This window comes from Lutra lutra, chromosome 7 (assembly GCF_902655055.1).
Source record: "Lutra lutra chromosome 7, mLutLut1.2, whole genome shotgun sequence".
In the NCBI taxonomy this organism is placed as follows: domain Eukaryota; kingdom Metazoa; phylum Chordata; class Mammalia; order Carnivora; family Mustelidae; genus Lutra; species Lutra lutra.
The window spans coordinates 69,374,189-69,389,248 of NC_062284.1; the positions used below are offsets into that span (position 1 = coordinate 69,374,189).

Here is a 15,060-nt window from a genome sequence, read left to right on the forward strand (position 1 = left end):
ACATTTCCATGGCTTAAAAAAATAATCAAATACTAAAGTGATATAAAAGAAAGCTTTGTCTTCTCTGGCCCTCACCTCTACAAACATACCCCATAATAACAGTTTTCAGAAAGGTTCTATGACTACATAATGCCTGTAGATACGCCTGAATGTATGTCTGTCGATAAAAAGAATTTGCTACAATGAAGTTTATGCTATGTACACTTTTCTGTAATTTTCTGTTTACATTTTGTAGACAGATAAGATCTAGCTCATCCTCTATAAAAGACTAGGTAAAATAATCCAAGGTGGGGTATGAACATTTATTTTGCCAAGCTTCCTAGTGATTCAGACATGTAACAAAAATCTGTCAAGTGTTTACTATGCCAGTCTGTGAATACAGCAGGTTAACAAAAATATTATTTTTTAATAATCTTGCCTCTATAAAATTTGCTTTCTAGAAGTAAAAAGAGAAAAAAAATAGCTAAGATATATGATGATAAATGCTAAAGGAAAAAATGGCAAAAAACACAGAAAATGCTATCACAGGGGAGTACTATTAAAGAAGGGATGGGCGCCTGGGTGGTGGAATTGGTTGAGAGACTGACTCTTGGTTTCGGCTCCAGTTCTGATCTCAGTATCATGAGATGAAGCCCCCAGTCAGGCTTTGCACTCAGCATGGCATCTTCTTGGGATTCTCTCTCCCTCTCTCCTCTGCCCCATCCCAACCCACACCCTGGTGCTCTCCAGCATGCTCCCTCTCTAAAGTAAATAAACCTAAAATAATAAAATTTAAAAATAGGGTGAGGACACCCAGATGGCTCAGTCAGCTGGGTGTCTGCCTTGAGCTCAAGTCATGATCCTGGAGTCTGAGGATCGAGTCCCGTATCAGGCTCCTTGCTCAGCAGGGAGCCTTCTTCTCCCTCAGCCTGCTGCTCCCCTTGCTTGCTCTCTCGCTCTCTGACGAATAAATAAATAAAAATCTTAAAAACAAAACAAAATAGGGTGAACCATAAAAGCCTAATTGAGAAGAACATGTTTGATTAGAAACCAGAAAAAGAGGGGTGCCTGGCTGGCTCAGACAGAAGAATGCAACTCTTGATCTCGGGGTCGTGAGTTTGAGCCCCACACTGGGTGTAGACGTTACTTAAATAAATAAATGTTTTTTATAAAAAAGAAATGAAAAAAAAGGAATCAAGTCCAGGTAGGCATCTAGAGGAAACGGTTCCAGAGAGAAAAATCAGCAAGTATCAACATCAGGGGAGCATTCTTGGTATGTTTTAAGAACATACCAATTTATGGCGACATAAAAGAGTGCAAAGGGAATAGTCTTAACATGTATGGTAAGAGAAGTAGTAATAGGGCAGAAGATATGAAGCCCTACAGGCCACCATAAGGGCTCTGGATTATGATCTGCATAAATGTGATGTGATCCATCTTCTGTCCAGAGGGAGAGGAACAATGAAAACATGGAAACCAAACAGGATGCTACGAAGCAATATAGAAGGGTGATAGTAGAATGGACCAGGATGATTTAAAAAAAAAAAAAAAAAAAAAAAAAAAATGGGTGTTTTGAAAGTAGATCTAAAAACATTTACAAATGGAATTGGACTAGAATATATGAAAAAGAGAAAATTAAAAAATGACACTAAGGTTTCTTATCCCCCAAACTGGGAAAAGGTTGCTGCCATTTAGAAATATGGGAAAGACCATAGAAGAAGCTGGTCTAAATACCTAAGATAACACTGTAATGAATTCTCTTGTACACAGAGGACTATTTCTTTTTTTTCCCTTCCACCCTCCCTTCCTTTCTTCTTTTAACCTTTTTTTTTTTTTAAAGATTTTATTTATTTATTTGACAGAGAGAAATCACAACTAGGCAGAGAGGCAGGCAGAGAGAGAGGAGGAAGCAGGCTCCCTGCTGAGCAGAGAGCCCAATGTGGGGCTCGATCCCAGGACTCTGGGATCATGACCTGAGCCGAAGGCAGCGGCTTAACCCACTGAGCCACCCAGGCGCCCCTTCTTTTAACCTTTTGACCCTCTTCACCCATCTTCCCCATTTCCCCACCCCTAATCTATTCTATCTGTAAACTTGATTTTTCTTTTTTACTTCCACATATAAAAGAGATTATATGGTATTTTATTTCACTTAGCATAGTGATCTCAAGGTACATCTATGTTGTTGCAAATGGCAAGATTTCACTCTTTCTTATGGCTGAATAATATTCCATTATATATATACACAATTTCCTTACCCATTCATCCATCAAGCCAAAAAACAATGTCTGAATGGATTAAAAAAAAAGAAGACTCATCACCTATATGATGCCTGCAAGAGACTCACTTTAGATGTAAAGTCATAGACTAAAAGTGAAGGGACAGAAAAAGATATTCCATACAAATGGAAACCAAAAGACAGATGGAATAGCAATACTTTTCTCAGACAAAACAGACTTTAAAACAAACATTGTAATAAGACAAGGCATTACATAATAATAAAGGAGTCAATCCAATAAGATGATACAAGATTTGTAAATATTTATGCATCCAACCCAGGAGAACCTAAATATATAAAGGAAATATTAAAAGACACAAAGGGAGAAAGAGACAGCAATACAGTAATGGTAGGATACTTTAATACTACCCCCTCCCTATCTATCTATGATAGATAGATCATTCAGACAGAAAATCAGTAAGAAAACACTGGCCTTAAGTGGACTTAACAGTTATTTACAGAACACCCACATCCAAAAACAAAGAACACATATTCTTGTCATGTGAATATGGAATATTTTTCAGGACAGATCATATGGTAGGCTATAAAACAAGTCTTAGTAAAATTAGGAGAACTCAAATCATATCAATCATCTTTTCTTTTCTTTTTTTTTTTTTTAAGATTTTTTTTTAATTTATTTATTTGACAGAGAGAGATCACAAGCAGGCAGAGAGGCAGGCAGAGAGAGAGAGGAGGAAGCAGACTCCCTGCTGAGCAGAGAGCCCAATGCGGGGCTCGATCCCAGGACCCCAAGATCATGACCTGAGCTGAAGGCAGCGGCTTAACCCACTGAGCCACCCAGGCGCCCCATCAATCATCTTTTCAATGGTATGAAACATACAGTGGTATGAAACCAGAAATTAGTTATATGAAAAAAAAACCTGGAAAATTTACAAATATGTGAAAATTAAACAACATGCTATGAACAACCAATGAGTCAAAGAAGAAACAAACAAAAAAAAAATACCTTGAAACAATTAAAAATGGAAATACAACATACCAAATTTGTAGAATGGACCAAAGTAGTTTTTTTTTTTTAAAAGGTTTTATTTATTTATTTGACAGAGATCACAAGTAGGCAGAGAGGCAGGCAGAGAGAGGGAGAGGGAAGCAGACTCCCTCTGCTGAGCTGAGAGCCAGGACTCGATCCCAGGACCCTGAGACCACGACCCGAGCCGAAGGCAGCGGCTTAACCCAGTGAGCCACCCAGGCGCCCCGACCAAAGTAGTTCTAAGAGGAAAGCGAATAGCAATAAATGCCTACCTCAAGAAATCTCAAAAGTCTCAAACACCTAACTTTACACCTCAAGGAATTAAAAAAAGAATAAACAAAACCCATAGTTAGAAGGACATAACAAAGATTAAAATAGAAATTAATGAAATAGAAACTAAAATAACAATAGAGAAGATGAAACTAAGAGCTGATTCATTGAAAAGATAAAAGGTTGAAAAACCTTTAGTTAGACTCACAAAAAAAAAGGAGAGGACTCAAAATCAGAAATAAAACAGGAGATGTTATGGCTAATATCACAGAAATACAAATGATTATAAAAGACTACTAAGAACAATTATACACTACAAAATTGAGACAACTGGGCCTTGGGTGGCTCAGTTGGTTAAGTATCTGCCTTCAGCTCAGGTCATGATCCTGGGGTCCTGGGACTGAGCCCCAAGTCAGGCTCCCTGCTCAGCAGGAGTCTGCTTCTCCCTCTTCCTCTACCCCTCCCCATTGCTCATGCTTTCTCTCTCATGTTCTCTCTCTCTCTCAAATAAATAAGATCTTAAAAAAAAAAAAAAAAAAAAGGACAACCTATGGGCTCCCTGCTCTGAGGGGAGCCTGCTTTTCCCTCTCCCTCTGCCACTACTCCTGCTTATGCTCTTTCTCTCTCAAATAAATAAATAAAAGTTTTAAAAAAAATTGAACATCTAGAAGAAATGACTAAATTCCCAGGAAAACACAACCTACCATGACTGAATCACAATGAAATGAAAATGTGAACAGACCAATTACTAGTAAGAAGACTGAATCAATAATCAAAACCTACCAACAAATAGGAGAGCGGAACCAGACAGCTCACTGGTGAATACTACCAAACATTCAAAGAAGAATTAATTCCAATCCTCTTAATCTCCTCCAAAAAATACAGGTGGAGGAAACTCTCCCAAACTTACTCCATGAGGCTAGCATTATCCTGATACCAAAACCAGATAATAACCCAAGACAATTACACGCCAATATCCCTGATAAACACAGATATACAGGCACTATTTCTAAGACTTCTTTCATTTCTAGGATCCTAAATGGATTTGGATGTTATAGAAATGTTAACTAAACTAATTCTGCATTTTAGGCAGGCATAAAATGTCAAGTTAGATCACAATTCCAGCAAATACTTTATTATTACACAGTATAATTTAATGACGTAGTGTATGTAGATTATTTACTTACCAGCCACTGCTGTCCATAAACAAACACATGATTTTTGGCAATGTCAACTCTATCCCATGCCAACGTGAGGATGAGCTGGTCAAATGCAGATGCATTAGTGCCTTATTGAATAAAGAAAACAGTTGACAAGTTCAATTAATTTATCTCCATTAAAATGTGAACACTTATGAATGCCCCCTCTTCCCTTTTAATTAACTTACACAGCTCATTTCAGTCACTGTTTAGAGGTAGCCTGCCTCAGGGAGGTAAGGTTACCCCAGGGCTGAGGGCTTCTATTTTCCAACTACAGAAAACACATAGCCCTCATTCATTCCAAACAATTCAGAATGCAGAACAGTAAGAATAAAGCAAAGATGATCTGTTTCCATCACAGAGATAGTACCATGTTAAGATTATGAAAAACACACTTACAGGTGCTTTTCTGTGCATATATAAATTCATACAAATACTTTAAACTGTCTAAGCAAAAGTGATACTATACAAAGTATTTAGTAGCCTACTTTATGTACCTTAACATCATACCTTAGTTTTGTAGAACAATGCATACAAATTTATCTTATATACATATTAATAATACCTTTTAAAGGTGAAGTAAGTTGCTTCAACAAATATTCTAGTAGACATTCAGGTTAATTTTTTATTGAGTATATTTTCATGCATGTGCTTGATTATTTAAATAGGATAATTCTGTAGAAGCCAAAACGCTGGGTGAAGAATATATACTTTATAACTTTTGATATACTGCCAAAATATGCTCCAAAAAGGTGATACCATCTATCAATGGTTTAAGAATACCCAACAGCGGAGTAAAATGCTTCTGTATTAAGATTCACTTTGTTTTAATTATAATATTGACCATCTTTCCATATTTTCCCTAAGCATTTATATTATTCCGCTAACATCTTTTACATAAATTCTAACTCATTTTTCCATGAGGTATTCATCATCTTACTAATTCATTTATAACAACTTTGTGGTGCCTCCAGATTCCTATTCCTTAATTTCTTCATTTATAAAATGAGAAGATAAAAGGAAATCTGTCTTTTCGGGTTGTTTTGAGATTAAATGATAAACAGTATAAACAGTGGCTAGCAGAAAGAAAGTATATAGCAAATATTAGGTGTTCTCGTTTTATTTTTTGTATATATGCAATCCCATTTATCGTTTCTGGATTTTCTATTACTTATTATGGCTTGTTCCCAAGATGTACATATATTTTATTATAGTATTTTTAAAATGTTTGATCTACTGGCAATTTATCATGGTCTAGTGTTTGGCAAATTCTTGTGAATGACAACAGCATAGTGTCCTCTTGCTTTGCTCCCGCCACTTCACTGTATACTTGGAACTTTCAAGTACCCACCCAGATGGAACACAGTTTCAGCTTCTAATTTTTGGAAAGATTTCTCACTGTAATTCTGTTTATCATTTGGATGTCTCTGGCAAGATGAGAGGACAACAGAGTTCAATGTGATGTACACTGACCCTTTGGTCCTCAAAGATACCACTAGCTTTCTTTCCAAACTTCCTTTCAGAATGAAAACAGCATATTTAAGAATGCTTTAATTTCTATCCATCAAGACTTCATTACCTTTAAACACTTGCTTTCAGACAATTAAAAATGTGAAACATTCTTAATACTATAATTAAATGAGTCTGGTGACAAAAACCCTGCTAGACATTAAAAAATTTTTTAAATTTCTACAAGACAAAAACAAAAACCCATTTACTGTCACAGAAAGCTACCACTGTGCCTCCCACAAAGAACAATTATTGAAAAATTCAGTCCCAAACATTTACCTATACTGAAAAGTCCTATCTTACATAAATAGGCTATAAATAAGATACTAAAAATTTAAAAATTCTTAAATCTTACCTTTAAGCAGTGCAGTGAGTATTGCTACATCTATATCTTGATGTTCATCTGATCCAATGTGGAAAACTGTGATCTAAAGATCAATTCATAATATTATACCTTTGTATTTTCAAAGCTAAGTCATAAGGTATATAAAACAAAAAGTAATTTCCAACTACCTGGGAGATAAAGTTTTTTGGGGCTTTGATCAGAAATTACTTCATTTCAAACAAAAATCCCCACAAAATTAAAAAACCTATCATTTACCAAATAAAAATGGCAAGTATCCTAAAAATATTTAGTTTCACATTATATTCATTTCTTGACCTATCTTAGGTCCTTTACTAGAGTAAGCAACTTATGGCCTAAGACTACAGATTATGTGTCTGGGTAAATCCTGATGTTCTTTCTACAGAGTGAACATTTAATTCAAGTAATATATATGTGTGTATATTCTTGAATGAAAAATGTTTTCTTCAATCCTTTTACTGGAAATTTCTTTCAATTATTTTAAGTAAAATGCCACTTGAGAGGTTTTTATCTAATAACATTCTTCATTAACTGAAAGACTATTACAACCCCATACACACTTTGCAACTTTATTGTGTACAAAAGAAAATGCATGAGAAACAGATCAAACCATGTCATCATCTACCTATCATCACTGTTAAAAAATTTTATCTCTGAAAATTAAGCTCATGTTTAGATAACTGAAATTAAGCAACAATGATCTTTAATTTAATTTGAGCAATCAATCAGAGTAAAATAAACTTTTTTCCAAATATATTCTTTGTTTTTTTGAGACTTTTTTTCCCCAGTAATCTCTATACCCCAACGTGTAGCTCGAACTTACAACCCTGAAATCAAGAGTTGCACTGCTCTACTAACTGAACCAGCCAGGTGCCCCTCCAAATATATTTTCGAGAAGCCAGAGAGATAGAAATACTCTCTACAGTTTTTCCTTGGTTCTAGATATACTCTGTTGAGGCCCAGTTATTAACTTGCCCTGAAACAGAAGTGCAGTCTATGTCTCAATACCATATAAAAACCATAATCCTTCTCTGATATCACTCTGCTTGAACAAAACAATAAATAACATCATTACATGGTTAAAAATATTTTACAAAATTTTAAATCCAAATTAAAAACAAAAGTATTTCCGGGCACATGAGTGGCTCATTTCGTTGGTTAAGTGTGCAATTCTTGGTTTTGGCTCAAGTCATGATCTCACAGTCACAGTCACAGGATCGAGCCGCAGGATGGAGCCCCACATAGGGCTCCAAGTTCAGTGCAGATTTTGCTTCAGATTCTTTCTCTTTCTCCCTCTCCCTCCTCCTCTGCCCCAAAGCACTGTCTTTCTAAATAATTTTTTTTTTTTTAATTTGAAAGAGAGAGAGAGAGTATGAGAGGGGAGAAGGTGAGAGGGAGAAGCAGACTCCCCATGGAGCTGGCAGCCCTTCGTGGCACTCAAACCCGGTACTCCGGGATCATGACCTCAGCCGAAGGCAGTCACTTAACCAACTGAGCCACCCAGACACCCTAAAATAAATAAAATCTTTTTAAAAAAAAAGTATTGGGGTGCCTAGGTGGCTCAGTTGGTTAAGTGACTGTCTTTGGCTGAAGTCATGATCCTGGAGTCCCGGGATTGAGTCCCACATCAGGCTCTCTGCTCAGCAGGGAGTCTGTTTCTCCCTCTGACCCTCCCCTTCTCGTGCTCTCTCTCTCTCTTAAATAAATTTTAAAAATCTTTAATGAAAAAAAAAAGTATTTCAGGGCACCTGGGTAGCTCAGTGGGTTAAAGCATCTGCCTTCGGCTGGGGTCATGATCTCAGGGTCCTGGGACTGAGCCCCACATCGGGCTCTCTGCTCAGCGGGGAGCCTGCTTCCTCCTCTCCCTCTCTCTGCCTGCCTCTCTGCCTACTTGTGATCTCTGTCAAATAAATAAATAAAATCTTCAAAAAAAAAAAAAGTATTTCACCAATTTATAACATGTTTTAAATGAAATAAAAAGTCTTATTCTGCTGGAATCTACTTACAAGTTCCTTTCTTTTCATGCACTCCATCAGTGTCTGAAATAAATGAACTGCTTCACTCTGGCCAAAGTTAAATGTTTTTTTGATGGTTGAAATAATATCGGGTTCTGCTGCATCAGGAAGACTGCTGGAATGAGAAGAAACGTAACTTAATTCACTGATTTCAATTTCTATTATTTGTAGAATCTAATATGAAGTATAAATGAATCCATATAAGACCTTTAGAGACAATGTATTAATATTAAATACTTGGCCCTGAGTGAAATATTGTCCCTTATGAGACTCCCAACTATAAGTCCTATGGGGAAAAATAAACGAGAGTTATTTTTCTCTTTATTTTAAATTGTTTTACAAGGCACGTGTTGCAACAGCACTACTCACATTTTATAAGATACTCTTTAAAGATAACTTTAAGATATTAGGGTGTATTAAGAAATACTCTACCAAGATGTCTTACACATGAGCACATTCATATATTTCTCTTTTCTTCAACAGGTAATATATTTATATGGCTCAAAAATATGATATTAAAGGGCGCCTGGGTGGCTCAGTTGGTTAGGCCGCTGCCTTCGGCTCAGGTCATGATCCCGGGGTCCTGGGATTGAGTCCCACATCGGGCTCCTTGCTCAGTGGGGAGCCTGCTTCTCTCTCTGCCTCTGCCTGCCGCTCTGCCTGCTTGTGCTCTCCCCCTCTCTCTCTCTGACAAATAAATAAAATCTTTAAAAAAAATATGATATTAAACATAAAAATGAAAATTCATCGTGAAAGTCCTTCCTACTATCTTCATCCACCCAGTTCCATGTCAACTGCTTTCCTTTTTCCATGTATATACTTTGGTAATTTCCCCAAATCGTACATAGATAACAACACTTCTTAGCTACAAACTATCATTATGTAGATACACCATCATTTATCTAGCCTTCTTGACACATTCTATTTTGTTCCAGTCTTTTACCTTTATAAACATCGTAATGAGTAACTTTCATGTTTTTAAAAATGTATTTCACATGTATGAAAAAGTATATCTGTATAAACAATACCTAGAAATGGAACTAAGGGGTCCAAAGATATATGCCCTGTATGACAGATCTTGCAAAACTGTCCTCTGTGTAGACTGTTATACTTTAATTCATTCCAATAATGTATTAGATAAGCTATTTCCTCAAACTATAAGGTATTATATTAAACTTTAAATTTTCATGTTCATAAAAGGAAGTGAATCTAATACTCTGAAAACCACAAGCCTCTATACATAGCTATTGAAATCTTTTTGTAATCACACACTTACCCTCCCTCTTCTGTTTGTTTATGAATATATGCTAGGAGATCTGCAGCTCTGCCCGTTCCTTCACAAACGACGACTGGAACAGGAGGACTTTCTTGAAGATATTCTAAAACTGTGAGGATAACATTTGGCCCGCCCTCAAATATAAGTGCCACCACAGGGACACCTTGTCCAATTCCTTAAAAAAGCAAAAGGTTACAAGATATTAGGCAAAATATAGTCATTTAATCTTATTTTTTACTTAATCAAAATACAAACTAAAGAGCCAAAATAAAATTTCTTTTAAGACTGTGTTGACATGGGCGCCTGGGTGGCTCAGTGGGTTAAGCCGCTGCCTTCGGCTCAGGTCATGATCCCGGAGTCCTGGGATCGAGTCCCGCATCGGGCTCGCTGCTCAGCGGGAAGCCTGCTTCCCTTCCTCTCTCTCTGCCTGCCTCTCTGCCTACTTGTGATCTCTCTCTGTCAAATAAATAAATAAAATCTTAAAAAAAAAAAAAGACTGTGTTGACTTCATTTCAAGCATTCAACATGATAGCAATCTAGCCTAAGTAAATCAAATACCGAGTTAAGTCTGTTCTAAATGACAAAGTTAGAAGATACAATATATGATTAAGCACGCACCAGAATTTACATTCACTGAAAAGTAAAAATTATTTTGTATATTTCACTCATTGAAATCTTCACAAGAAATTTATAACACCGGGGTGCCTGGATGGCTCAGGCGTTAAGCGTCTGCCTTCGGCTCAGGTCATGATCCCAAGGTCCTAAGATCGAGCCCCGCATCGGGCTCCCTGCTTGGCGGGAAGCCTGCTTCTCCCTCTCCCACTCCCCCTGCTTGTGGTTTTTTTTCCTCGCTGTGTAGCTCTGTTAAATAAATAACTTAAATCTTCAAAAAAAAAAAAAATTTAAAGTCATTCACCTTTAAAAAAAAAAAGAAAGAAATTTCTAACACCAATTCGTTTTTTAGTTTATTTTTATTATTTTTTTTAAAGATTTTATTTATTTATTTGACAGAGAGAGATCACAAGTAGGTCGAGGCAAGCAGAGAGAGAGGAGGAAGCAGGCTCACCACTGAGCAGGAAAGTCTGATGCGGGGCTCGATCCCAAGACCCTAGTATCATGACCTGAGCCAAAGGCAGAGGCTTTAACCCACTGAGCCACCCAGGCGTCCCTTTAGTTTGTTTTTAAAGATTTTTTTGAAGTAATCAGTGGGGCTCTAACTTACACCCCAAGATCAAGAGTCACATGCTCCACCGATTAAGCCAGCCAGGCTCCCCAAGTTTGCTTTTCAATAATGAATGAGTTGAACTTCTAATGTATATTTGTTTTTATTCACTTTTAAAATGTGTATTTCAGATTTCAAATGCACTGAAACATTAATATAGAAGTTAACGACAGAGTCAGGATTACATAAATGGAACGGATCAATAAAATCTAGGACCTCTTCAAGAATGACAGAAAAGACTTAGTGAAGAATACCAATTTTTGTTTTTACAATAACCCGCAATGCAGTGAGAGAATCTGAAATACAAGTAACTGTAGGATTCTAAAATGGTCCTGAAGTTTAGGAGAGGATATGACTCCACCATATCTGCATGCATCACTCTATAATTTTGTATTTCTATTTCTTTTGTCAGAGAGCCCACCTTCTTGGCGTCCCAGGATTATAAAATTACTTCTCTTTGAAAGAAAAATCTAGATGTTGATCCAGAAAGTATGCCTATGGATGGAACGGAAGACAAGTGTCAAGAATACTAACTTTCAAGACTTATCTACTGGGGATCCTGGGTGGCTCAGTGGGTTAAAGCCTCTGCCTTCAGCTCAGGTCATGATCCCAGGGTCCTGGGATTAAGCCCCGCATCAGGCTCTCTGCTCAGCGGGGAGCCTGCTTCCCTCTCTCTGCCCGCCTCTCTGCCTACTTGTGATCTCTGTCAAATAAATAAAATCAAAAAAAAAAAAAAAAAAAAAAAAAAAAAGACTAAAGCGTGATACCTATTCATGTTATAAACTTTAAACAAGATGATTCTTACTTTGCAATGAAGTATTCTTTTCTCCTATTCAATCATGAATTTCAAGTCATGTATTAGAATATATCACACATTACGAGTATTTCTGAAATCCTTGGGCTGCAATAGGATTACATAGCAACAGAGCTTCCAATGAACCTCTGTGGCTTTGGAATCAATTATCTGAGTACCCTATTTGGCCTCAGACTTCCTGCCCTAAGTCTTTCTATTTTGTTTAACATCAGTCATTTTTGTCGTTTTGTATGTTGTCTTGCTACAAAAGGAAATGAGCACTTTAAAGAACCTTTTTAGAAAGTTACTGGCCATTAATATACCTAGAATAATTTCAACAGTAACAAATTTATAAGTTTTCTTACTAGCGTGAATTCTTTGCTGATTAATAGTTTTTTCAAGTTCTCTTCTCAATCTGACTTCTGCCCCATACTTTCCAACAGTGCCATCATCCACCAATATGAAATGGGAATGCAGATTATTCAGAACATTCAATTTGCTCAGAGGGTTCAACAAGGTTTGATAAGGAGCAACCACCTAAAAAAGAGCAAATATAAGAGTTAGTGGGCAGGCTTAAATATAATATAGAGAAAATATAAACTTTGAAATAATCTGTAAAGGAAAATAGGAGGTAAAATTCTATTTACAATATAGTAACAAATAGAAAATATCAAAAAGTATGTCTAAAAGCACAAGTTTTCAACCCAGCTGATGACTAATCAATAATGAGACAGACCATACAATTGTATTTCAACTCTTATTGCAAAATACATATTATTATTTTATCACATGCAAAGGAAACAAAATAAATGAGTATATAGCATAAAGAAATGGTTAGGTTATTAATGAATAAAGTGCAATATACAAAGGACACTGAATAAGAACAATCTAATATCAATTATATTTTTCTATTTTTCTAGCCCTCATAAATCTTTAAAACTGATATTAGAAATTTAATCTCACTTAAAGTGATCATTATAATTCAGTAATTCCTTTTCAGTACTCTCTTGATAATTATAATCAATTCACAGTCCTTAACCTACTGAAATAAAATGCTACCATTTGATTACTACTCTTAGTGACAGTAAAATTAATTCTTAATCTCATATAGTCATTAAAAATTTAATTACAAAGACTGGCATGATTTGGAAAAGTATGAAACAGTTATAGAGAAAGGCCAAAACCAAAATGTACTAATACTATAATGACAATTATTTATACCTATAAATGCATTTTTGGAAGGATCATAAGAAAACCTCAGGAAGAAAGGGAAAAAAAAAGAAAATACCTCAGGAAAGTATTTCTCAAACATAATTTGAAAAGTATGGTATGATCGTGAATAGTTTAAGGTAACTTGCACTATTCTTGCTCTAATTTTGTTTATAGAAGTTCAAATATAACAAATTTTTAAAATCATTCTTACATCTCTCCCGACAAGATCATTTCTGTTTTCAATCACACCCCAGGGTGCTATTCCAATAGTGCAAATCTTTCGAGATGATCTGGAAGCATGTTCTTTGAGGGCATCACCAACATGTTTTGCCACACCTGTTCATATAAAATTCAGTTACTTTATGTGAAAGTAGTTACTGTTTTCAGAACAATCCTGCACTCAATCTATAACATAATTGTTGATATTTTTCTTTACACAAAGAAGATAAAAATCAACAAGGTCCAAAAGACAAACTTACAAAAGAAAACACAAGGACCAAAAAGGAAACAAAACAAAACAAAAAACCCCACAATGTCAAATCACTACAACTGCCTGAAACACACGTAAAAGTAACTTTTACCATGTTGTTAGGCCTAGTCCTCTCTTAGATTCCTCCTGTAAGTAACTGTAGTTTTTTGTTATTGCTCTACAGATCATCTAAAAAAAAATGAAGAGTATGGCTCAGGACCATAAGCAAAACACACACACAATAAGCAACTACAAAAGTTGTCCAACTGAATCAAAAATTAGAAGAAAAGTAGAAAAAGACAATTCAAAAGAACACAGGACTCCTCATTATCACTATGTGTTGAATTGTATCCTTCCCAAAATTCGTATGTTGAAATCCTAATCCCAGTACCTCAGAGTGTGGTACCTTATCTGGAGACAGATCCTTTAAAGAGGGTGTACTTTTAAAAATGAGGCCACTAGGGTGGGACCTAATCCAATGTGCCTGGTGTCCTAAGAAGGCAAAATTTTAGACACAAAAAGAGACACCAGGAATGCACATGTATGGTGAAGAGAACACAATGAGAAGGTGGCCATCCACAAGCCAAGGAGAGAGGCCTCAGAATGAACCAAACCTGCTAACATTTTGATCTTGGACCTCCAAAGCTGTGAGAAAATAACCTTGTTTAAGCCACCCAGTCTGTGATATTTTGTTATGGCAGCCCTAGAAAACCAACACAATACTCAATTGGGTTTTTATAATGCATGAGATCTCATTCCTCACCTGGATTATGGAAAGAGCATCTTCACTGGTCTTCCAATTGCTGCCTTGCCTGTTCACAGTCTATTTTCAAAACATCATCCAAGTGATCTTTGCTCTTGTCAACTCTGCTTAAAATCTTCCCTTCTTATTCAGAGTAAACGCAAAAGTGCTTATAATGGCCTACATGGCTTTATATAACGATGTGCCTATTGCCCCTGCTATTCATCACCCTATCCCACCTCACCCCATCCCATCCCATCCCCTACCGCACCCCATTAACTTTCCAAACTCATCACCTAGCACTCCTTGTTCATTCCACTTAGCTACACTGGACCCTCCTTACCATTCTTCCAACACACCAGCAGTTTTTTTCTCTTTTAAATGCTCTGCCTCACATTATCCTTATCATGCACTCTCATTTCCTTCAATCTCTACTCAAATGTCACCTTATTAATGAAGTCCCCTCTACCATCCCTCACCATCCTCTCTCTGTATTTCATGTGTCCCCATAACACTTATCATCTAACATATAACATATTTAGTTATCTGTTTATTATCTGCATCTCCTCCACTAGAATACAAGTTCCATGAAGGTAAACACTTTCTTTGTTTTGTGGAATAATATATCTTCAGCAGCCAGAAGAATGCCTGACACACCATGAGACTCAAAAACCAGCTGTTCATAATGAATCAGATGTCTGCAAGCTAACTTAAATAATAACTACATTTTACTTTAGATATTAA

At 36.3% G+C, this 15,060-nt stretch overlaps 1 protein-coding gene across 1 annotated transcript in view; it reads right to left on the bottom strand.

Annotated features, from left to right (window-relative positions):
• TRPM7 (transient receptor potential cation channel subfamily M member 7) overlaps positions 1-15,060 on the bottom strand; it is a 119,393-nt gene that overhangs the window by 64,258 nt on the left and 40,075 nt on the right. Inside the window, exons 6-11 of the mRNA XM_047735809.1 lie at positions 13,317-13,441; positions 12,259-12,430; positions 9,879-10,053; positions 8,594-8,717; positions 6,579-6,651; positions 4,703-4,803 (exon numbers count right to left, since the gene is read on the bottom strand). Coding sequence (XP_047591765.1) covers positions 4,703-4,803; positions 6,579-6,651; positions 8,594-8,717; positions 9,879-10,053; positions 12,259-12,430; positions 13,317-13,441 — 770 coding nt within the window. The remainder of the gene's footprint in view (positions 1-4,702; positions 4,804-6,578; positions 6,652-8,593; positions 8,718-9,878; positions 10,054-12,258; positions 12,431-13,316; positions 13,442-15,060) is intronic.